A 24,047-nucleotide genomic window follows, 5' to 3' on the forward strand; every position below is an offset into this window, starting at 1 on the left:
CTTTTTGAGGAAATGCCACTGTTTTTCAAGGCAGCTATACCATCCTACACTTTCACTATCAGTATAAGAAGATTCTGATTTCTCCAAATCCTTGTCAATACTTATTAAAATCTCATTTTCTGGAGTTAGTCCTGTGGCACAGGAATGTTAAGTTGTTGGTTAGGACATGCCTAGTTTGAGTGCTGGTTACTCCACTTCTGATCAGCATCCTGCCAACGTGCCTGAAAGGCAGCCCAAGTATTTGGGTTCCTGCCACCCACATGGGAGACCCAGATGGATTTTTGGTTTCTGGCTTTAGCCTGGCTTATCTCTGGCAGCTGCAGGTATTTGGAGAGTGAATCACTGGATGGAAGATATCTTTGTCTCTGGCTATTCCTCTTTCTGTCATTTAGCCCTTAAATAAATAAATAATTTTTTTTGACAGAGTTAGATAGAGAGAAAGGTCCTCCCTCTGTTGGTTCACTCCCCAAATGGCCGCCACGGTTGGAGCTACGCTGATCCGAAGCCAGGAGCCAGGTGCCTCCTCCCAGTCTCCCATGTGAGTGCAGGGGCCCAAGCACCCAGGCTATCCTCAACTGCCCTCCTGGGCCACAGCAGAGAGCTGGACTGGAAGAGGAGCAACATGGACTATAACCCAGAACCCATATGGGATGCTGGCGCTGCAGGCGGAGGATCAACCAAGTGAGCCATGGCGTCAGCCCCAAATAAATAAATATTTTAAAAAATGTCATATATTGATTTTAAGTATCCTAGAGTATGTGATAGTGGTATCTTATTGAGATTTGCTTTTTTGGCATGGTACTTAATTATCTGTCATTTTACTTTGATTAGTTCCTTATTTGTAGTTTTGGATATATCTTTTGTTAACAGAAAATTGCTAACTTTTTAACTTAATATTTACAAGTATTTTAGTTTGCTTAAAAATAACAAAATTTACAATCTTGGCCACTTTTGAGTATGCAGGTTAGTGGTGCTAAGTATATTTACATTGTTTTGTGATAGATCTCTAGAGCCTTTTCATCTTGGAAAACTGAAATTCTGTGCTCATTAAACAACTCCCTGCTTCTGTCATCCTCCAGTCCCTGATAATCACCATTATACTTTCTATTTCCACGATTTTGACTTTAGGTAGCTTATATGAATGGCCATGGCTTATTTTATTTGGTATAATATCCTCAAAGCTCATCCATGTTGTATCATTTGACAGGATTTACTTCTTTTTTTTTTTTTTTTAAGGCTGAATAATATTCTATTGTATATATATACCACATTTTGTTTATTAGTCACCTGATGGACAATGGGGATGCTTCTACTTCTTTTTTTTTTTTTTTTTTTAAGATTTTATTTTATTTAATTGAGAGGTATAGTTACTGACAGAGAGATGGAGAGACAGAGAGAAAGGTCTTCCATCTGCTGGTTCACTCCCCAGATAGCTGCAATGGCCAGAGCCAGGCTGATCCAAAGTCAGCAACCGGGAGCTTCTTCCAGGTCTCCCACGTAGGTACAGGGGCACAAGCACTTGGGCCATCTTCTACTGCATTCCCAGGCCATAGCAAAGAGCTGGACTGGAAGAGGAGCAGCCAGGACATGAACTGGTGTTCATATGGGATGCTGGCGCTGCAGGTGGAAGCCTAGCCTACCACGCCTCAGCACCAGATGCTGCTCCTATCTCTTGACAATTGTGAATAATGCTACTATGAACATTGGTGTGCAAATATTTCTTCATCTACACTCAGAGATAGAATTGGTGGACCATGTGTGGTAAATTTATTTCTAATATTTTAACAAATTACCTCATAGTTTTCCACAGCGGCTGCATCATTGTACAATCCCACTAACAGTATACCAAGGATCCAATTGCTCCACATCTTTATCAACACTTATTTTCTGGGTTTTGTTTTGTTCTACTTCTTAACAGTAGCCATCTTAATGGACATGAGGTGATATCTCATAGCTTTGACTTGCATTTCTCTATTGACTAATGATGTCAAGCATCTTTCCATATGCTTGTTTGTCATCTGCATATCACCACTGAGAAATGATTACTCAAGTTCTTCTGTGTATTTTTTTTAAAGTTACAATTAGGAGAAAAGTCTGGAAGGGTAAAACCTGAAAGATATGGGTGTTTTTTTCTTTTCTGCTTCTCTTTACCTTTTTAATTTTTATTTAAAAATATTTCAAATAATACAGTTAAGTATGAAGAGTTCTCTGAGCACATATAGACTTAATAATTTTTAACATTTTATCATACTTGTCTCATATGTAAATATTATATAACACAGAAGATCATAGGTTAACACATAAGAACACATATAACCTCAAAAGAAGGGGTACATAAATTCATAGCTTATAGTGTGAGATTAATAACAAATATCATGAAATGAGTAAAGAAGACTGTATTATTATATAAGGGATATAATTCAGTGATGAAAACATTTATATTTATCTATATATAAAATCATATGGCAACCATGGTTTCATATATTAAGTTCCACATATATGAGAAAATATGTAGTATTTGGCATTCTGTGTCTGACTTATTTTACTTAGCATAATGATTTCCATTTCCAACAGGGCCTGCTTCTAAAACCTGAGAAGCTCCTGACTCCAGATCCTCCCGTGGAAGATGGCTGGTGATCCATATGATATGAATTCCAGCAACCGTCCTGGGCCACAGGAGCACCTGAGGTCACTACTACTGCAGCCAGCAAATATAGAAAAAAAAATAATAAAGCTATAGGTAGACCATAAAGTTCAACCAGGAATAAAGCCAAAGCTAATACCCAAACTAATACCCAAAGGCACTTCTTCTGGAAAAAGCCTTCAATCCATGAAAATCATTCTCTAAAAGGGATACTAATAACTGAACAACCACATGAACAAAAATCAGTGTAGGAACATAAGAAATATGATAAATAAGCAAGGCTCTATGATATCCCAAAAGGAATACAATGTGCTTTAGTATCAGACCACGAAGAAAAGGAGAGTGATGAAATGCCTGAGAAAGAATTCAACAGAATTATTGTGTTTGTAATGTTACTCAAAGACATCCTAGAGAACAAACAGTAAACAAAATTAGGAAATCAATGCATGATATGAATGAGAAATTCAGTAAAAGGACAAATGTATTGAAAAAAAACAACAGAAATATTAGAAATGAAGAATTCAGTAAGCCAAATAAAATATACTGCTGAAATCCTAAACAACAGACTAGATAAAGCAGAAGAAGGAATATCTGATATTGAAGACATATCTGTTGGACAGAAAAAAAAGTAACCATAAAGAAAGAAAGCAGTTTTGAGGTCTCTGGGCTATCATCAAACAAAACAATATTTATTGTTTGAGATAGACAAATAGAGTGGCAGAAAACCATACAACTCATTATAGCAGGAAATTTTCCCAATTTGGAGAAATATCCAAATACAGCAAGTCTGTATGACCTAATATAGACATGATCAGAAATGAACCTCACAACAACAGATTAGAATCAAGCTTTCAAAAGTACAACACAAGGAGAGCATTCTGAAGTTTGCAGGAGAAAAGCATCAGGATACTTGTCAAGAAATTTCCATTCGATTGATAGCTTATTTTTCAAAGAAATATTATGGATAAGGAGAGAAAGGAGAGTAGTCCAAGTTCTTTTTAAAAAATGCCAACCTGAGCCGGCGCCGTGGCTCACTAGGCTAATCCTCCGCCTAGCGGCGCCGGCACACCGGGTTCCAGTCCCGGTCGGGGCACCGGATTCTGTCCCGGTGGCCCCTCTTCCAGGCCAGCTCTCTGCTGTGGCCAGGGAGTGCAGTGGAGGATGGCCCAGGTGCTTGGGCCCTGCACCCCATGGGAGACCAGGAGAAGCACCTGGCTCCTGCCATCGGATCAGCGCGGTGCGCCGGCCGCAGCGCGCCGGCCGCAGCGGCCATTGGAGGGTGAACCAACGGCAAAGGAAGACCTTTCTCTCTGTCTCTCTCTCTCACTGTCCACTCTGCCTGTCAAAAAAAAAAAAAAAATGCCAACCTGGAATACTGTACCCAGCAAAGCTCTCTTTCCTAAAGGAAGGTGAAATAAAACTTTTTAATGCAAATAAAAAAATTGAACAACTTCATTACCACCCTACTGGCCTTAAAAATGATAATTTAGGATACACTACATACAGAAACAAAGAAAGGTAACCATTAAGAGTGTGAAAGTATGAAATTTACTAGGAAATGAACAAAGGATATTCACATGAACAAAAAAGAAATTTTAAGGGAAATTGGCAGGACCATATCATTATGTATCAATAATAACCTTGAATGTAAATACAGACTGGCTGAATGGCTACAAAATAATAGACACACAGAGGCTGAAAGTAAAGGATGGTGAAAGACATTCCACTTAAATGCAAGCAAGCAGTAGTTATATCTTACAAAACAGACTTTAAGACAAAAACTGCTAAAAGAAACAAGGTCTCTACCAAGGGATCAATTTAACAAGAAGATATGATCACCATAAATGAATATGTACCTAATGCCAGAGTACCCAGTTTTATAAAATAAATGTTAATAGATCTAAAGGGAGACATAAGCTCCAATACAGTAATATTGCGAGACTTCAACACCCTACTTTCATCAATGGACAGATTAGCATTTGACAATTTTTAATCAGTATTTTTTGCTGAGTTATAGAAGTTTTTTATACATTCTAGACTCTAATTTTTTATCAGATAAAAGATCTGTAAATATTTTCTTTCTTTAGGTTACTTTTTCACTCTGTTGATTGTGTCATTTGATGCACAGTTTAAAGTTTGAAATCGTCCCATTTGTTTGTTTTTGATTTAATTGACTGTGCTTTTGGTATCATATTCAAGAAATTTCAAAGTTCAATGCAAGAAATTTTCCCTTCTAGGACTTTTATTAGTTTTGGGTGTTTTGTTTAGGTCCTTAATTAATTTTATTAATTTTTATATATGGTATAAGGGGCTATCTCCATTCTTTTCATGTGGCTATTCAATTTTCCCAGTACCAGTTTTGAAGCTTTCTTTCCTCTTGAATGGCACCCTGTTGAAGATTATTTCATTTAAGCACATATGTAAAACTTTATTTCTATGCTTTATACTGTATTCCATTGATTTGTATGTTCCTCTTTATATCTACTTTTATTTTATATCATACTATCTTATTTACAATAGCTGAGTAATATGTTTGAAACCAGTTGTAAGAACTCCAATTTTGTTATTTCTTTTTTAGATTTAGCCCCTGTATGATCTCAAATAAATCAATTAAACCAATTGTACCTATCTTCTCCTCTTCAAAATGAGGATATTACTAATTTCCTAAGATTTCTTTAAAAAACAAATGAAGTAATAAATGTAATATATTAAGACTAGCATCTGCTATGGCCTGGGAAAGTGGAGGAAGATGGCCCAAGTCCTTGGACCCCTGCACCCACATGGGAGACCTGGAAGAAGCTCCTGGCTTCAGATTGGCACAGCTCTAACCCTTACGGCCAGTTGGGGAGTGAACCAGCAAATGGAAGACCTCTCTCTCTCTCTCTCTCTGCCTTTTCTCTCTCTGTGTAACTCTCACTTTCAGGTAAATAAATAAAGCCTTTTTCAAAAAAAAAAAAAAAAAAAAGACTACATGCTTCTTATAATGAATTCCAAACACATAAACAAAAATAATGACAATGATGGTGGTAAATTTCATTAAGCCTTAACCATGCTAGCCATTGTGTGCTAAGTGCTATGTTTTAAATATTTCACCTAACAACCAAATAAAATACTTTCTATTATTATGACAACTTTACACAGTAAGAAGGAGGGGTACAGAAAGGTGGAATAACTTGCCCAATGTCAACAACTAATGGGTAGAGGAGCCATATTTTCTAACCAAAAAGCCCTTATATGAACTATGTTGTATTACAAGAAGATAAAAAAGAGAAAAATTATCCATATCTGAATACCCACAGATAATTATTATTAGACCATTGATGACTATTTTCTATAATGTATAACATTGTCGCTCCCCCTCTTCGTGGAGGAACGACACAGGACCCTGCGCTGTTCTTTCGTCTGCTCGGCCCTCCCCGGGTTTGCTGCTGGTTCTTCCCGGGTTGGCTACTATCCCTTCCACCTCCGTGGAAGGGCAGTTCCCCCTGGCCGCATTCCCCACTTCCGCAGGGGAGCGGCACACCGCCGGCCGGTTCTCTCGGGGGCTGCACGGGTTCCCTTAGATGTTCCCGGTGCATGCCGTCTCTCTCCTCCTTTATAGTCCTCCTCCGCCAATCCCAACTCGGCTGCCCACACGCCGAGTACGCCGCTCTCCTCCAATCAGGAGCAGCTCCTGCAGCTTGTCAAGTTGGTGAGAGGCAGCTGGGTAGAAGCTGTTTACTTCTCTCCCAGCGCCATATTGTGGGAGAGCAGATGCATAGAATAAGTCTTAATTCCAGCAACAGTATAGTCCGAGTTGCTCCCCACAGATCCCCCTTTCTTTTTATTTTTTGGCGTTGATACGCGCCTGTCTTCGGTGTCCCGCGGCACACACTCTGCTCTACTTGCTAGAGTTGCCACAGGTTCTTACAAGTCCTATCAATCAGGCAAACCGAATCCGGGTCCTCTCTTCGCCATGTTGTGAGGAGGTTTTTAGGCGCTGATGCGTGCCTGTCTTTGGTGACCTGCGGCTCATACTCTGGTCGAGCCACCTGCTGGTGCTTACTGCCTTAATCAGGCAGACCGAATCCAAGCTCTCTCATTGCCATGTTGTGGGGTGACTTATTGGTGTTGATAACGTGCCTGTCTTCGGTGACCTGCAGCTCATACTCTGGTCGAGCTGCCTGCTGGTGCTTACCACCTTACTAATCAGTCAGACCAAATCCAAGCCTTCTCATTGCGGTTTTGTGGGGAGACTATTGATGTTAATAACATGCCCATCTTCGGTGACCTGCGGCACATAAGCTGCTAGCCGCCCGCAGGTGCTCATCGCCTCACTAATCAGGCAGACCGAATCCAAGCCTTCTCATTGCAGTATTGTGGGGAGGCCTTTCTATTTCTCTATTTCTCTATCTCCGGGCATTCCTATTTCTCCCATTTTACTTCTATCTTCCAGCATTCCTATTTCTCTCATTTTACTTCTATCTTCCAGCATTCCTATTTCTCTCATTTTACTTCTAAACTTCTGTTTCTCTTATCCCTGCGGCTTCCCGGCGCCCGCCCCGAGGCTACTTCTCGGTGGCTTTCCGGCTCTGAGCCGCTTCAGCCCGCGCCTCTCTCATCTGCGCGGCTTCACACTAGCCCAGTGTTCCCTATCTACTTGAGCCCCGCACGCTCTGTCTGCGCGCGGCAGCCTCCGCGAGTCACACAGCGTAGCTTACGTCTCCGCCATTAGCATTCAATCCAAGTTCCCCGGGCTAGCCTGGCGAATTCAACCCAGCTCACGTCTCCGCCCCACGATTTGGCTTCCCGTCCTTTGCTCCCCGGGCTAATCAGACGGATCCCAATCTGGCTTACGTCTCAGCTTCTGGTTTCAACTTTTCGCCCCCTATTCCCGGGCTAACCTGAGAACCCCAAAGTGGCTTTCGTTTCCGCCTTGGCCTGCCCCCCGCGGCTTCAATTTCCCTAACATTTTTCTCTACCCGGTATGTTTCCCCAAGCTTTCCTCCAACAATACTCCTCCCTCATTTCTCCTGGCCTCTCCCCACAGTCCACATCTGAGTCTGTTTGTTCTAGCTTTCACTTTCGCTTTCAACCTTAGAGATCTCTCCCAGCTTCCCCCTGTAGTCCGTATCCGAGTCTATGCCTAGGCTTTCAATAGCTTCTTCCGGCACCTTTTTCGTCCGGCTTTTCCCTAGGCTGTTTGCTAGTCTATGCCTAGGCTTTCAATAGCTTCTTCCGGCACCCTTTTCGTCCGGCTTTTCCCTAGGCTGTTTGCTAGTCTCTCTCTCTGGTATTTTCCTGCTTCTTCCCGTTTCTTCCCTCCTAAGTTTGCTATCCGTCCTAGGTTTCCTATCCGAGTTAGGTTTCCTATCCGAGTCACGTTTCTTCCCTCCTAAGTTTTCTATCCGTCCTAGGTTTCCTATCCGAGTCACGGCACCATTATGTCGCTCCCCCTCTTCGTGGAGGAACGACACAGGACCCTGCGCTGTTCTTTCGTCTGCTCGGCCCTCCCCGGGTTTGCTGCTGGTTCTTCCCGGGTTGGCTACTATCCCTTCCACCTCCGTGGAAGGGCAGTTCCCCCTGGCCGCATTCCCCACTTCCGCAGGGGAGCGGCACACCGCCGGCCGGTTCTCTCGGGGGCTGCACGGGTTCCCTTAGATGTTCCCCATAGATGTTCCTGGTGCATGCCGTCTCTCTCCTCCTTTATAGTCCTCCTCCGCCAATCCCAACTCGGCTGCCCACACGCCGAGTACGCCGCTCTCCTCCAATCAGGAGCAGCTCCTGCAGCTTGTCAAGTTGGTGAGAGGCAGCTGGGTAGAAGCTGTTTACTTCTCTCCCAGCGCCATATTGTGGGAGAGCAGATGCATAGAATAAGTCTTAATTCCAGCAACAGTATAGTCCGAGTTGCTCCCCACATAACATATTATATATTATATTGTGTTTCAATTTTTTTTTAGTCTCCATACTCTGTATGAAGGTATGCCATTATTTTGACACAACATAATTTACTCAACCAATACATACTAACAAATGATAGGTTATACCCAGATATTCAGTATGATATTGAAAGTTATGAAGATCAGTCTTATACACACATCTTTGCTAACTTGTTTCATTATTTCTTTATGATAAATTCTTAGAAATGGTACAATGGCAACAAAGAATGTCATTCAAATTTTTAAAACCATTTCCTATGATTGCTTTAACAATGTACATTCTCATAAGTAACATGAGTGACTGCTTTTCACACCATCTTTAGCATAGGACATTATCATTTTAAATAGTTGATAGTTATCTCTTTGGTTTTGGTTTATATTTCTTTGAGGCAGAAAGGTTTATTGGTCATTTTTGTATCTTCTTTTGAGAACATATTGCTAACATTTTACCCATTTAATTATAATGTATTCAACTTTTTTAAGAATTTAAAAATTGTCTTTACTCATTATAATACAGACATATGTTTACATTTTAAAACCTTGAAACAATCTCAAATGTACAGAAAAATTACAAATATATATTTAAAAAACCCTTTTTTCCTGTTCTGCTTGAGAATAGGTTGCTGATTTTATGCCCTATCATTTCTTAATAACTTGTGGTGATTCCTATAAACAAGGGCATCCTTTTGCACAATACAATCAGCTGACTTAGCATTTTGATTTGTTAGGAAAGTGATACTACCATCTAATCTTCAGGCTCCATTCAACTTTTACCAGTGATCCCCAATATCATTCAATATACCATCATGTGTTGTACTTAGTTGTCATGTTTTTTTCAGCTTCCTTAAATCTGGAAGCTCCTTGGGCTTCCATGATGTTGACACTTTTGAGGACTTGATAGGGTAGGCATTTGGATTTAGTTGATGTTTCCTCTTGATTAGATTTAAATTATGTATTTCAGTAGGAATGTAGGAAGTGTACAGAATATAGAAGTATTCCTGACTTCTCATTGTATATTATTAGGTTATGTATGATTTTGATTTTTTTCACTAGTGGTGATATTATCTTCATTAGGGTGAAGTTATTTTTTTCCCTTTGTAGTTAACAAGTATTTGGGGAGGAGTTATTTTGAGGATATGTAAACATCTTGTTCCTTAACAAAATTTCAGCTTACACATTTATTTATGTCACAGTATACCTATGGCTTCCTACTTTATAAAATAGATTATAATCTATTACTGTCCTTATTTATTTTTAAGTGTTTACTTATTTATTTGAAAGGAAGAGAGACAGACAGACAGACAGACTGAAGTATCTTTCATATGCTGGTCCACTCCCCAAATGCCCATAATATCCAGGGTTGGGCCAGGCTGAAACCAGGAGCCAGGAACTCCATTTGCATATCCCATGTGGGTGTCAGGGACTCAAGTACCTGAGCTATCACCTGCTGCCTCCCAGGGGTGTGCGTGATCTGGAATCTGGATTGGAAGCAAAGTAACTGAGGCCTTGAACTAGGCACTCTGATATGGGAAGTGGCATCCTAAGCAGTGGCTTTGCCACCATGCCACAATGCCTAGCCACATGATTTATTCTGATGCTTTCCAGTCATGCTACTGGACTCTCCTTTTGAGCTGGTTTCTGTATCACTTTGATATGCCTTTATCATTCTTCTAGCATTTCCAAACAGATGTATATATTTTTCCCCCTTGAATCATTTCTCCAAAGAGTCCTGGTTCCTCAAATGGAGAATCGCATTTGGATCTGAGCATTAGATACACTCATTTTCCCACTACAGGCATTACAACATTCTTAAACATTTTCTTCTATTACTTTTATTGTTTCATTTATTATATTTGAGTCTATATTTCTTTGGGAATATAGTTTGACATAAGACGTGAGATCAGTATTTCTCCATATTATTCCCAAATGATTAGGTCCATTAATTTGAAATCACCTTCCCTCTTATACAAATCATGCTTGCTCATCATAAAAATTCATATATATATCAAACACACAAAGAATAAAGAACTTATCTAAAATCCATCAGTTAGTGGCAAACATTGTTAACAGTTTGAAGGACATCCTGTCAGACATCTTTCTACACCAGACCTTACTCATTTTATGGAGAAATACAATCTCAGGATAAGAAACGTGTTGGTAAAAATGTTGTTCTTTTTTAAAAGAAGAGTATATATTTTATCAAAAAGCAAATGTAAAGAGTGTTATTATCACTATTCTTAAAAACTGTTGGCATTTCTCTCAGAGCATTTCAAACACTAATGTATACAGTCAATCTCTGAGATCAGCTAAGACGGGATTTAGCTTGCAGTCTTTCATGAGTTTACTTGACTGTGTATCTGTAAGTTTTTGGACCTAAATTAGCATCTCTTGAATTAGTGTTAGAAAAGAGTTTGGGATAAGCTATAAAAAATTTTATGTAAATAGGATTGTGCTATTTATCCTGTTTCTATAATCTGCTTTTTCACTCCATTATATTTTGGATGCTAAGCCCAGTTACCACCCTGGGTCTCTTATGCACAGAAAGCTGCAGCAGAGCCCCTTCTGCAGTCACTGCTACAATCTTTGCAGTTACCATCGGCCTTCGACCTTAACAAAAGCCGCAGTGCCCACCACTCTCCAGGATAATTGGATTTCCCTTGGAAAGTGGTGGACACTTGAGCTTAACTAAATAAATCCGTAGCTTAGAACCTTTTCTCAACATCTGGGAGATCTGGCTGGTATTCTCTTTGTCTCCAATGTTATTTTCAAATTATTCTTTATCTCCTCTATTTTCTAGTAAAATAAAACAAACACACAAATTCATGCTTCTTTTATATGTAGCCCACTCCAGTCATTCGCCCCTTCTTTTTTTTTTTTTTTCTTAAATTTTATTTATTTGTGATGTAGAAAGAGAAAGTGGGAGAGAGAGGGAGGGAAAGAGAAGGGAAGGAATGAAGACAGAGATCATCTATCTGCTGGTTTACTCCCCAAATATCCACAAGAGACAAGCTGGGTCAAAATGAAGCTACTAACTGGGAACTCAAGCCAGGTATCTCGTGTGGCTGATAGAGAACCAACCACTTGAGCCACCACCTTCTGCCTTCCAGGGTGTGCATTAAAAGGAAACTGGAATTAGGAGCAAAGCTGGGACTTGAATCCAGGTACTTCCACGTGGGGTGCAGGTGTCCCAAAGCACATCTTAACCATTGAGCCAAACTGCTGTCCTCCATTCTTGTTTTAATTTTCTGCCTGAATAAAAGCTCCATTTTCCTTTCTGGTTTATAGTCCTAATTTACACAGCTTATTCTCAACCAACACTACTTATCTCAGTAGCACAATTTGTTCATTTTCACCAGCTATCAAGACTTATAAGTCCACTACCAGACCACTGCTCCTTCTTTTTCCATATATATCAATAGCAGTTGTCTTCAATTTTTTTCTCCTTTCAGTATTTGTTCACTATTTTTAATATTTTAAATTCCTTTGTCCTCCATCCTTTTGTTAACTTCACCTGGCCTAACATCAGCCTTGCTTATGCCCAGGTCTTAGCACAAATACATGAAAGTCATACAATCTGATCTACTGTTACTACCGTAAATATCTGATACCTCTGTATCTGTAGTAAGTATATTCAAGTTTACAAAACAACCATGTTGGAATTTCCTTATTTCGATGAAACTCACAAGAGGTATGTAACCATTCCTCAGTGGATGACTGCTTCTATTATTTAATAAAGAGAAGTTATCAGTCCATATCTTCAGAAATGGTTACTTCCTCTTCTATATCTTCATCCATTTCCTCTCTCTTAAATTTTTTGCACCAACTTTTCAACAAAACTAAACAGGACTCACTGATTTTATCATTATACACTGTGTACATGTGTTGACTTACCACACTGTACCCCGTAAAATGATAGGGTTTTCAAAAAAAGTTGTGGAAAATATGTATTATGAAATTATGGATTTCATAATTTTTGCAACACAAAATAAACTTATTTTCAAATTTAATTTTTCTGAAAACTTTCTGAAGTATGCTCACATATAAAATTATTATATAAAGCAAAAAATAAAAATAAGGAAAATGTAAGTTGATGGTAACTTTAAGCTTTTTAATAAAAATCTTCTCTCACCTGAAACACTTTCCGATTATTGTTGTTTCCCTGCCAAATTGAATAAATTTATTTAGATAGTGGTATGATCCTTGCCTGTCTATCTCCATAGAGCTTTTACCATTACTCATTCTGTTTCAGCACAAATGACCATTAAGGTCCTTGAACACAGCAATTTCTTTCCTTTCCTTCTGCCAATAATACTTCTTGACTCGGTACCCTCCACATGATTGTCTACTTCTCATTATTTAGATCTCAGCTTAAGTGTTTTCCCTTAGAAAGACCTTCACTGAATATATCTTGAAGTATACCCACTGCTCCCTACCTCATTATGTTCCTTCATGGCAAATCTTTTTCTTTATAGTATTTATAATTCATTATTTCATATGTACATATATTTGCTTATTTGTATGGTTTTAAAAATTGTTTGTTCTCATTAGACAATAAGCTACACTTTGGCAAGGATCATAGCTGCTTTGTTCACTACAGTAAATTCAGAATTCAGCATAATGCTGGGCTTAAAGAGGTGCTCAGGTTCATAGAAAGAGCTCATGTTCAGAGAAGGTGAACAAATCAGTGTTGTTGGATATATGGCTAGGCTTACCTACTTCAGTAGAAGTCACTATCCTACATCTAATATCAGAAACCTGGAAAACATCCTGATATTCTCTTTACCGTTTTCCAAATCCTGGTAGTATCAGAGAGCTAGCTAGCAATCAGGTTAGGTAAAAGCATGTAGGACCACTGGGCCTTATCAGAGCTCTGTTATGATGTGTTTATTATTCTGAAGGAGACGGGAAGTCATTGGTGGGTTTGAGCCGGAGCAGTGATGAGAACTGACTTAAGATATAGAATCGGACTGCCTAACAAGATAGTTAACCACTACTAGTTACACTAAGTACTTACATGCAAATTAATTAAAGTAAAATAAAATAAAAATGTCAGTGCTTCAGTGTCCCTAGTCATATTTCATGTAATCATCAGATGTATGTGTCTAGTGGCTGCCAAAGTGGACAAGGCAGATACAGAAAATTTCCAGCATTACAGAAAGTTCTATCATGCAATGCTCTGTTGAAAGGTTTACTAGAGCTGTTTCAGAGAAAGATAAGAACTCAAAGAATAAGGAGTAAGAGTTTTGGCAAGAAGTATGGATGACACAAGCTAATATGGTAGAGGTGAAGATTGAAAGAAGTGATATCTAAACATATCTTGAAGATAACAGTTGGTGGGGCTTGTTAATGATTGGATGTGGTGGATGGGGAGGGAGGGAAGGAGAAAGAGAGGGATCAAAGGTCAACGATTAGTGAAGGGAGAATGGAAATTTGGAAGGACAAAAAGAAGCATGAGACAACATGGATATGGGAAAGACAACTGGGATTAGGGATGGGGAGTTATGTGGGGAAGAATAGAGCAAAAACCATGTGTACTCCTGAGGATAACATGCTATGCCTGAAATGTGTGGTAAGATAACCCACTAAACTTTGTGTACCTGAGGACCCTGTTAAAACAAAGAAAGGAAGGGGGAGGAAAAAGGCAAACGTGCAAGCAACTTCTCTTCACTGGCTAAAATGAGGTTCAGGATAATGGTTCTCTCTTTAAATTTTCAGACACTGTTTATCCACAAATATCTATGCAGATGGGCAAATTTTCTCATCACACTTACATGATGCCTTTCCATCATTCACTATATCCTTTTATAAGGTAGTTAATAATATACTCTTATAATTATATGATTTCTGTTCTGAATCTTCAGTTTTACCTAATTCTTTTCTCACACATGTGAATTTTCTATTTACACTTTTTAAATATACTGCAATTCTCCTCTTCTCAGCCTATGAGAGCTCTATTTTTGAAATAAAATATACTCTTGCATGGCTATGTTTCAGTTACTGGTTTTATCCCAGTAAATCTTTGTATTAAGAACATGGCCACAGTTAATCTGAGTTATTACTATGTTATGTGAATTGAACTATCTGCTAACACATCAACTATCAACTTATAACTATGTCTTAAATTCTAGGAATAAATAGATGAAGAAACAAAATTCTCCTCAAAGATTTCCAGCATCTGAAGGGGAGGCAAGCATGTGGGCAAGACAAATAATTAGAGTGTAACACAGGAAAGGTTCTGATGCAAGTATGAACAACAGTAGGAATATGAGGTGTACAACTAATATTTGTCTAGAAAAATATCACAGAAGCTTATATTGAGGTCCCACATAAGTTGGTAAAGAAACATGACAAGGAAAGAGACATGCAATGACTTCTAAACTCTTTAAGTATTATTCCCACCCTCTTTCCACTGATTCTCTTCTATAAATTCTCCTGGAAAAGTAAGTGATTTCCTTGGAATTCAGTTCAGTCAACCAGTAGAACCCACTTAGCTACTGTAAAACATTTATAGCTATGTTTAAGGATAAATATGTAAAACCAAAATCTTGAAATTCAAAGAAACATATCAAAATTATATTTTCTACTAATTGTATGCAAACTCAATATTCAAGATCTAACATACCTACAATGAAAAGGTAAATTTCATAGGATAGTAAGTAGTTGGCTTGGATTATCCTTTGGTTTGATTGTAGCGCTTTCAAAATTCAGGTGTTGCTGATGTGATAGCATTAAGAGGGGCCTTGAAGTAGTTACTAGGCCATGGGCACTTGTCTTTTATAAATGGGATTAAGGCCCTTATGAAAGAGGTTTCATGCAGCTCTCAGCTGGCTGCCCTTTTGCCTTTGCCATATGAGGACGTGGTGTTCTTCCTGTTCAGAGATTAAAGCTACAAGGTACCATCTTGAAAGTAGAGAGCAGCCCTGCCAGACAACTGAACCTGCCAGCACCTTGTCAACCCTGCTGGCACCTTCATCTTGAACTTCCAGTTTCCAGAATGTGAGAAAATAAATTTCTGTTCTTTGGATATTACCTAGTCTCAGGTATTTTGTTAATGCAGCACAAGTGGCCAAAGACAGGTTGCTCTAACAAAACACTATAAACCAGGTGCTTTAAGTAACAGGCATTTATTTTCTCATAGATCTGGAGACCATAAGTCCAAGATAAAGGAACCAGCAGGGTTGGTGTCAAGTGAGGACTCTTACCCTTGGGTTGCAGACAGCAGAATTCTTATTGTGTGCTTACATGACTCTTTTTATTAGAGCATGATCAAGGAGAGAGAGCGCCAATGTTTCTCCCTCTTAGATAAGGACACCAATTAGTAAAAGCGGGGCCTCACTCTCATGACCTCATTTAAAGCTAATTACCTCCCATAGGGCCCATGTTCTGAACTAGTAGATTTGAGACTCTGTCCCCACTTTGAAGAATGGCAGTATCTTTCCAGCGAAGAATTTGAACCGTAGCTGCACCTGCCTGTTAGCAAAGCTTAATTCAAAACAAAGTCAAGGGCCAGCGCTGTGGCATAGCAGGTAAAGCCGCCACCTGCAGTGCTGGCATCCCATATGGGCACCGGTTCCAGACCTGGCTACTCCACTTCTGATCTATCATCTCTGCTAGATGGCCTGTAAAAGCAGTGGAGGATTTCCCAAGTCCTTGGGCCCCTGCACCCACAGGGGAGACCTGGAAGAAGCTATTGGCTCCTGGCTTAGGATTAGTGCAGCTCTGGCCACTGTGGCCATCTGGGGAGTGAGGCAGAGGATGGAAGACCTTTCTCTCTCTCTCTCTGCCTCTGCCTCTGTGTAACTCTGCCTTTCAAATAAATGAAAAAGTAAATCTTTAAAAATACAAAGAAATCAAATTTAAAAGGAACTAGAACACATCAATATTCTCAAAATCAGTTTTCTTAGGATTTTGTGACTTACATTACTTGATTTATGATATTAAACTATCAAGATAAAACTACCTTAATAATATTGTAATATATTTCATGTTTTTATATCCAGGCTTTAATTTGAAAACTTAAACTGTATGCATGAACATTTTCCACAGGCAAATTTCCTGATAATTTTAAATTAATTACTGCAAATTTCAAATGACCTTTAGTTTTTCTTACCGTTAAAAAAACCTTTACATATTTTCACAGTGCCTTTAGAAATTATAAAATTACATATTATATCTTTACATAAAATGTGGGACACAACTATATCCTTTAGTTTTAATTACAGGAAAAGAACAGACAACTGTAAGGCTTAGCTTTATTGTTTTATAAATGAACCAGTAAAGTTCATTTTAGTGAAATGAGCATACACATCTCATAAATTAAAATAAATCTCACATGCTAAAGCACTCATTTTCAAAATTAATTTAATTACATGTTTAAAGTTTAATTACATTTAATTAAGCATTTAAGTTTAATATGAAATAAATGAATTATCAGTTAGCTACTATGAAATGATATAGTGCTTTGATAATTAAAATCTATAAATTTTCCTATTCTGTGCAAAGAAAATACATATTTCAAAGACTGTTTGACCATATCCTCATAGCTGATCAAGGTAGAATTTTTCTGAACCTAGCTTGGTAGGCTGTACATTTACCTCCAGGTAATGAAGGCAGCATGGTATAGAAAAAAGAGCAGAGGTTTTGGAAACTTGGCTTTGAGTATTAGCGCAGTCACTCAGGCTCTGCAACAATGGGAAAGTTACATTGCAACTCTGACTTCACATTTCCTATAAAATACTTCTTTCATACTCTTAAGAGTTGAGAAAATTAAATGAGATGGAAGGACAAACACCTGGAACATTGCCTGACTAATGTTGATTTCCTTCATTGTTGAATGAATGAACCAAAATTTTGTACTTTTAGGCATAAAAAGTTTCATCTTTAAGATTTCTTCAAATTATGAAAACATAAAATTCTTTTTCATTTAATTATATCATACTTAAATGAATACTTTACATTTTTTTCCCTAAGCACTCCACGAATGGAGGTAGTTTGACATTTCTACAACAGATTTTTGAGTGAGATAAAACTGACTTTGCATCCTTATTTGGGAAAGGGCAGGTAGATACACTCTCAGTCTCTGGATTACTCCCCAAATGCTCACAGTAGCTGAGGTTGGGCTGGGCAGAAGCCAGGGATCAGGGAATTCAGTCCAGATCTCGCAAGTTAGTAGAATGATATAATTAAATGAACTCAATTGCTTGAGCCATCATTGCTGCCTCCCAGGGTCTGCATTAGCAGGATGCTGGAATCAGGAGTGGAAACTAGATACTAATGAGTGACACAGGCATCTTAACAATTAGGCTAAAACCTACTCTTGTAGAACGACTTTGAATCTGGATTCTATAACTTACTATTTGAGAAATTATAGAAAGGTTATTTTGGCCTATTTCCAAAATTTGAATGTGATATGTATGTGTGTAGCATAATCAATATAGTCATTCAAAGTCAGGAAAAAATTAATGATTAAAGTAGGGCAGATGGTATTTGCCCTAACCTCTACCTATAACTTTTTACGTAAGGATACTGTCACTGAATTTAAGAATCAGAAGGAAGAACTATGTACTTGAACCCAGAGTTTATTTTATTCTTTAAGTTACTAGCAGTTTAAACAAGTTGGGTACTTTTAATACTTGATAGTAAAACTTAAACTTGCAGCATTACTTTATGTCATTTTCATTGCTATGGTTAGAAATGAGTATTTATTTGCATTTTGGGCTGACAGAGTCTGATGAACTGTTCCACATTTAAAAACAAGACCAACAGATATTGGAACCAGTCTGGTACCCAGACTTCTCAGGTTGCAAATTACAGTAATAGTGGGTCCAACAGTTACAGATTAAAAAAAAAAAAACACGTAATGAAATATTATGAAACACATATATAATTAAGATTATATATTAAACAGAAAATTAACATTATTAGGAAATATATCCTAAGAAATGCATTCTTTATAAAAAATAAGGTAAAAAGTGATTTCTATTAACCTTTGAAATGAGAATTTGCTATTAAATGGGTCATGAACTTACCAGCATTCTACTTTATCAGCTGAAGACATTTTTTCTGGAAGAAAAAATCCATGCCATTTTGAAGTCTCAATTAGTTCTCGTGGTATCCTTTTTGATACATCATAATAGTGACCAAATCTTGAAGATGTCACTGGTCCAACCTAAGAAAAACCCATATTGGTTGTTAATGAAATTAGGTTTTAAAGTTATAATTCATTTGTCTTAAATCCAGTAAAACAATGATATATTTATATATTTTGATGTTAATAAGGATTATTATATATCATATATATACATATGTAACACATATATGCCCACTAAATTGCTTAGAAATATACATTCATTATTTTAAACTAAATATAATTGAAAATCAAGCATTCCACTTTTCATGTATCTTCATTCCTGTAAGTTTGATATAAATGCAAACACATTTTAATTTCTTTTACTGTACTGTATACTTTCCCACGTTTGAAATTTAGTATACCTAATTCATGATTAATTAAAATCACTATGACTAAATACAAATCAAGTCAAATTAATTCATTGGTGAGAGGCCCAAAAGAAACCAGATATTCAATTATACTAAACAGAATATAATTTTTAAATTAAATTCTTATATGATAATGTATATATATTCAATATTTTTTTTTTTTTGGACAGGCAGAGTTAGACAGTGAGAGAGAGAGAGAGAGACAGAGAGAAGGGTCTTCCTTCCGTTGGTTCACCCCACAAATGGCTGCCATGGCCAGCGCGCTGCGCCAATCTGAAGCCAGGAGCCAGGTGCTTCCTCCTGGTCTTCCATGCCGGTGCAGGGCCCAAGCACTTGGGCCATCCTCCATTGCCTTCCCGACCCATGCAGAAAGCTGGACTGGAAGAGGAGCAACCAGGACAGAACTGGTGCCCCAACAGGGATTAGAACCCAGAGTGCTGACGCTGTAGGCGGAGGATTAACCTAGTGAGCCGCGGTGCTGGCCTTATTCAATATTTCTTAAAATCTTAAAAGTAAGCTTATTGCATAAATAAATGTTACACACTCCAGACAAGGACAAGGCACAGGATAAAGAGGAAGAATGTGTATAAGCTACATCCACCACAACTTGCTATAATCATTTGCTCACTGATAATTCATCTTTAATCCACTGATTTCTCCAATACTTTTTCTCATAAGAAACTCTATTAACTGTAAACACTGAATTTATTTACACAGGATAGTAAAAGGCTACTAGTATAACATAATTATTACACTGCTTTGAATGAACTCTAGACTGATTTCATCAATTTAGCACCTAGAAATATATAAAATTAATAAAATTTTTTTAAAAAGTAACATATATACACCTCTTCCAAAGTTAAACTGTTAACAATTTGCATCTGGCAATAGCTTCTAGTAAAACTCTGATTTAATCTTATAATTTCCACTGTCATGAATACTACAAAACAGACAAGTTACAGAACAGTCAACAAAAAGATCTCTGCAAAAATTGAAGATTCTAAACAGTAAGTTTTTATATTTATTAAATGACAACTTTTAAATTTTGATATGAGACACATATTTAAGACTGCAATGGCTTCTTAAATTATATGCATATACACAATTTATACAGTAACATGGAATAAAATTTTTTTTAATTCTAAAAGAAACATTTTGCTTAGATGCAGTCTAGGTGTTTAACATTCATTTTCTAAATAAAAGGACTATTTATCCCTCCATAAGGTACTACTTATTATCATTAATGAAAGAAATTTAAGTTTGTTATAATGTATTCATTTCAATTCAATATATACAAAATTGTGGTTCCCAAAACATAACGTCCATTTACTAAGAAAATTTATTGATATATGCATTATAGTACATTAAAATATGTTTCCTAAAAATAGGGTATAAAGTTTTTAAATGTGAAGTTATTAGTCTAAAGCAATTTAAACAAGGTCTGTTCTTTGGCCTATAATCTATTCTTTATCCGGATTATAGTTCAGAATGTTTTTACTGCAATTTCTGCTAGAGCTCATCTTTTTATTGTGTAAGTCCAAGCTGCGTTAATGTTTTAGAAAGGCCTTGACTAACTGAACTTTGATCTGATGTCTTCATTGAGAAAAACACCAGGCTGCTCATTTCAGATGCAAATCCCCCTAAGGCCCAATAGAATTTAGTAAAGACTGCAAAAAAGAAGAAACCAGAAGTTTCCAGGATCCTCTTTGAGAATCCTGGGGCACACTGGTGTCCTTAATCCATGCTGCTGCATGGATTAAGGTAGGTGATAACCTTTCCTGATTCAAAAGAATAAGCAGAGTGCCTACAAACTGGGTGGAGACTAGGATTTGGCTATAATAAAACACCATGCAATAAAAGCTTGGTCTATGTCAGAAGCCTCTGAAAAGGCCTCAATGTACCACATTCCCAGGCCTAGTAGGGAAGCTTGCAAAAGCCTACCTGAATCAAATAAGCATGAATAATCTATTTTAGCAGACCGACCATGGGGAGAGAGAAAGAAAGAGAGACTTTTCACTTCTTTTAAGTTTGAGTTAATAAATTTATTAGTGGACTGAAGGTTCTTGAAGTCCCATGCACTCAGAGAAATATGCTAAATTGCCAAGAAGCAAAGTATGCTTTTTAAGTTGCCGTCTCTATTAATGTTTCTAATTACAATATTAATGTGACAGAAATCTCAGATTTGGGAGGAATCAAGGCAGAAAATTGATTTCATGCTGTGACAGTTTACATATGGAACACAAATATTCGTTAAAATGTAAAAATAAAATTGGAAGTTTTTTCTTTTTACAATTATTAATTTATCTAGAAATTAAGATTAGATATGACAATCAAAATATTACAAGATGGAAAGGAAAATTTTATCATTGATGAACGACTCCACATTTAAAAAAAAAGCAAATATATTCTCACAGGAAAGTATTTTGCAAGTTTTTTTTCTATCCAATGCATGGTGTTAATAGAAAATCAAATTTTTGAAACACATCTTTTGAGGCCTATAATTATAAAACAAAGACTTAAATATTTTCTTTAAAATGAAAACAAAATGCTGAAAGCATAATAATGATTACCCATAAAACTGTCATCAACTCCATAAATACAGATGCATTGAAAAATACCAAAGTATCATCAATAACTAGTCAGTTTAGTTTTGTGGAACTACATTATTTTAGTTCTAAATTATAACAATTTCTATTTTACATTCATGAACTAATTTTTAACTTTGTTGTCTGTAGAAGAAATAAAATGGAATAGTTTGGTAAAAATTTTCAATGCTAAAAGAAAACAAATTCTCATGGGGCACAAGAGGAAAACAAAACAAAACAAAAATGATACCATACATTATCTCCAGTTTGTTAGAAAGAAACAAAACTTTCAGAGAAAAGCTGTACCACAAATAGTCTACATAAGACATTTTCTTACTACAGTTATCAATTCTTGTTTCTCAACTCTGCATAACAGAATGCAAGAATCCAGTTACCAAACCATATTGAGCCCCAGTTCCATCGTCAGAAACTAGAGCTAATAATTATCTCATTAGACTGCTTTGGGAATCTAAGGCAATACTGGCAACAAATACTTTGTACATTTTGAAATAAAATATAAATGCTATTATTGTTATTGTGCCATGATTCACCAGAGAATCAGAAGATCCATTACTGTCCTTTGTAATTACGATGACTTAGTGAAAAAAAAAAGTCTCTTGTTGGTCATCCACATGCGTACATCTAACATACCTCTGTTGTGGCTGAAGAATGAAAGAGGAAAGCCAAAGAGTAAAGAGAATTAAACATCATGGTACTTCAAAAAGTTCAGAAAACATGCACATTATGAAAGACGATGCTTGATTCTCAAGATTCTTGGCATGAAAATAAATTTATCTTTTAATTTCATTTTTCCACAAACTTCTTGACATAATCTTACATAATAAAGATCTAACATACTGTCAGGAATTGCTGGAGCCATTGTAGCCCATGATAGTAGAGCTCTATAATATTGAAGAAATTAAGTCTCAGAACATACTGAAGGCTAGCAGTTTGTGGAATGAGGAAGGACGAGGGATTGATGACTACACAGAGAAGAAAAGGGCTTTTCTATCCTGAGGAGAGAATAAAACATGGTGAACGAACGGGATGCTTTTGAAAACAATACATTTGTAGAACTGGAATAAATAATGCTTTATGTTTTATTAAGCTATGGGTGTTGGTTAAGGTGAATGATTCATATCCGTTTTTGCATTCTCTAAATGGAAATATGACTACACTCTTAGCATGGAGGTACAACCCATATTAAATGTTACCTCTGAAAACCAATATACCGAGTTTTGGACAACATGTTTACTCCTAAGCCGTAATAGTGTTAACTGAACTTTGTCTCAAGATAAACTCAGAAAACCCATCTTTTTGTTTGTTTTAATGTTTTAGCCTAGTTATGGCGAAGTAAGACCTAGATTTATAAAGTAGATGGTGATGACTAATCACCAAAGACTATCAATCTTGGCAAGTCATCACATATAAAACTGACAAAACAAGGAAATACACATGCTAGTGACACTTCAAAGAAAAGCAGTGAAGTTAGAGGATGATTCTGCTTCATAAAATTGACAACTCACTTGCAAATACAAGTCAACTTAAAGTTTGACCAATGACTGTAAATTCAAAATAGGCTCTTATTTATATGAATATAACTTAACTCAGTTTAACATGTTTTTTATTACATTCATGCATCTAAGAAATAACTGTTGAGCACTCACTATATGCCAGCAAAATAAAACGAAGTTCTTTCTCTTGCTGAGTTTATATTCTATTAGGAAGAAATACAGATGAGAAGTAATTATATATATACATGCTAATATGTATTTTACCTGCTGGCTTTAATAGTTTTTAGATGTGCTGAAGAAAAATAAAGCTGAAAAGAGATGACAGAGATGAGGAATAGGTCTATTTTATATAGAATGACAATAAAGTCATCTTGATAAAGCAATACTTCAGCAGGGATCTGAAAAAAATGGGAAAATGCTATTCAATATACTTCTGGAAGTTTCAGTCAAAGCCATTAGGGAAGAAAAAGAAGTCAAAGAGATACAAATTGGAAAGTAGGAGGAAGTCAAATCATCCCAGTTCAAAGATCACATGATCTTATATAGCGGTGAACCGAAAGACTACAACAGGAGACTACTGGAACTCATAAGAGAGTTTGGTAAAGATTCAGGATATAAAATCAAAACATAAAAATCAAGAGCATTTGTATACACAAACAGTGCATAGCTGAGAAAGAACTTGTAAGATCAGTCCCATTAACAAGAGCTACAGAAAATTTTAAATACCTTGTAATAAATTTAACCACGGAGGTAAAAGACCTCTATGATGAAAATTACAAAATACTGAAGAGAGAAATAGAGGGGGCCAGCGCTGTTGCCTGCAGTGCCGGCAGCTGATATGGGCTCTGGTTCAAGTCTTGGCTGCTCTACTTCTGATCCAGCTCTCTGC

General features: G+C 37.1%; 1 protein-coding gene and 1 long non-coding RNA gene across 6 annotated transcripts in view; one reads left to right on the forward strand and one right to left on the reverse strand.

Moving 5' to 3' along the window:
• The window catches only part of ELP4 (elongator acetyltransferase complex subunit 4), a 280,207-nt gene that overhangs the window by 175,555 nt on the left and 80,605 nt on the right, over positions 1–24,047 (reverse strand). For all 5 annotated transcript variants that reach the window (XM_089309947.1, XM_051825657.3, XM_051825667.3 and 2 more), the window contains exon 5: positions 18,591–18,730. In XM_089309947.1, the coding sequence (XP_089166073.1) occupies positions 18,591–18,730 (140 nt within the window). The remainder of the gene's footprint in view (positions 1–18,590; positions 18,731–24,047) is intronic.
• LOC149128356 (uncharacterized) lies at positions 4,064–15,143 on the forward strand. Its single transcript, XR_016218033.1, has 2 exons — positions 4,064–7,988; positions 8,041–15,143. It is a non-coding gene; the product is annotated as an uncharacterized LOC149128356 (long non-coding RNA).

Source organism: Oryctolagus cuniculus, chromosome 1 (genome assembly GCF_051225735.1).
Source record: "Oryctolagus cuniculus isolate XC-2025 breed Fujian yellow rabbit chromosome 1, ASM5122573v1, whole genome shotgun sequence".
Lineage (NCBI taxonomy): Eukaryota > Metazoa > Chordata > Mammalia > Lagomorpha > Leporidae > Oryctolagus > Oryctolagus cuniculus.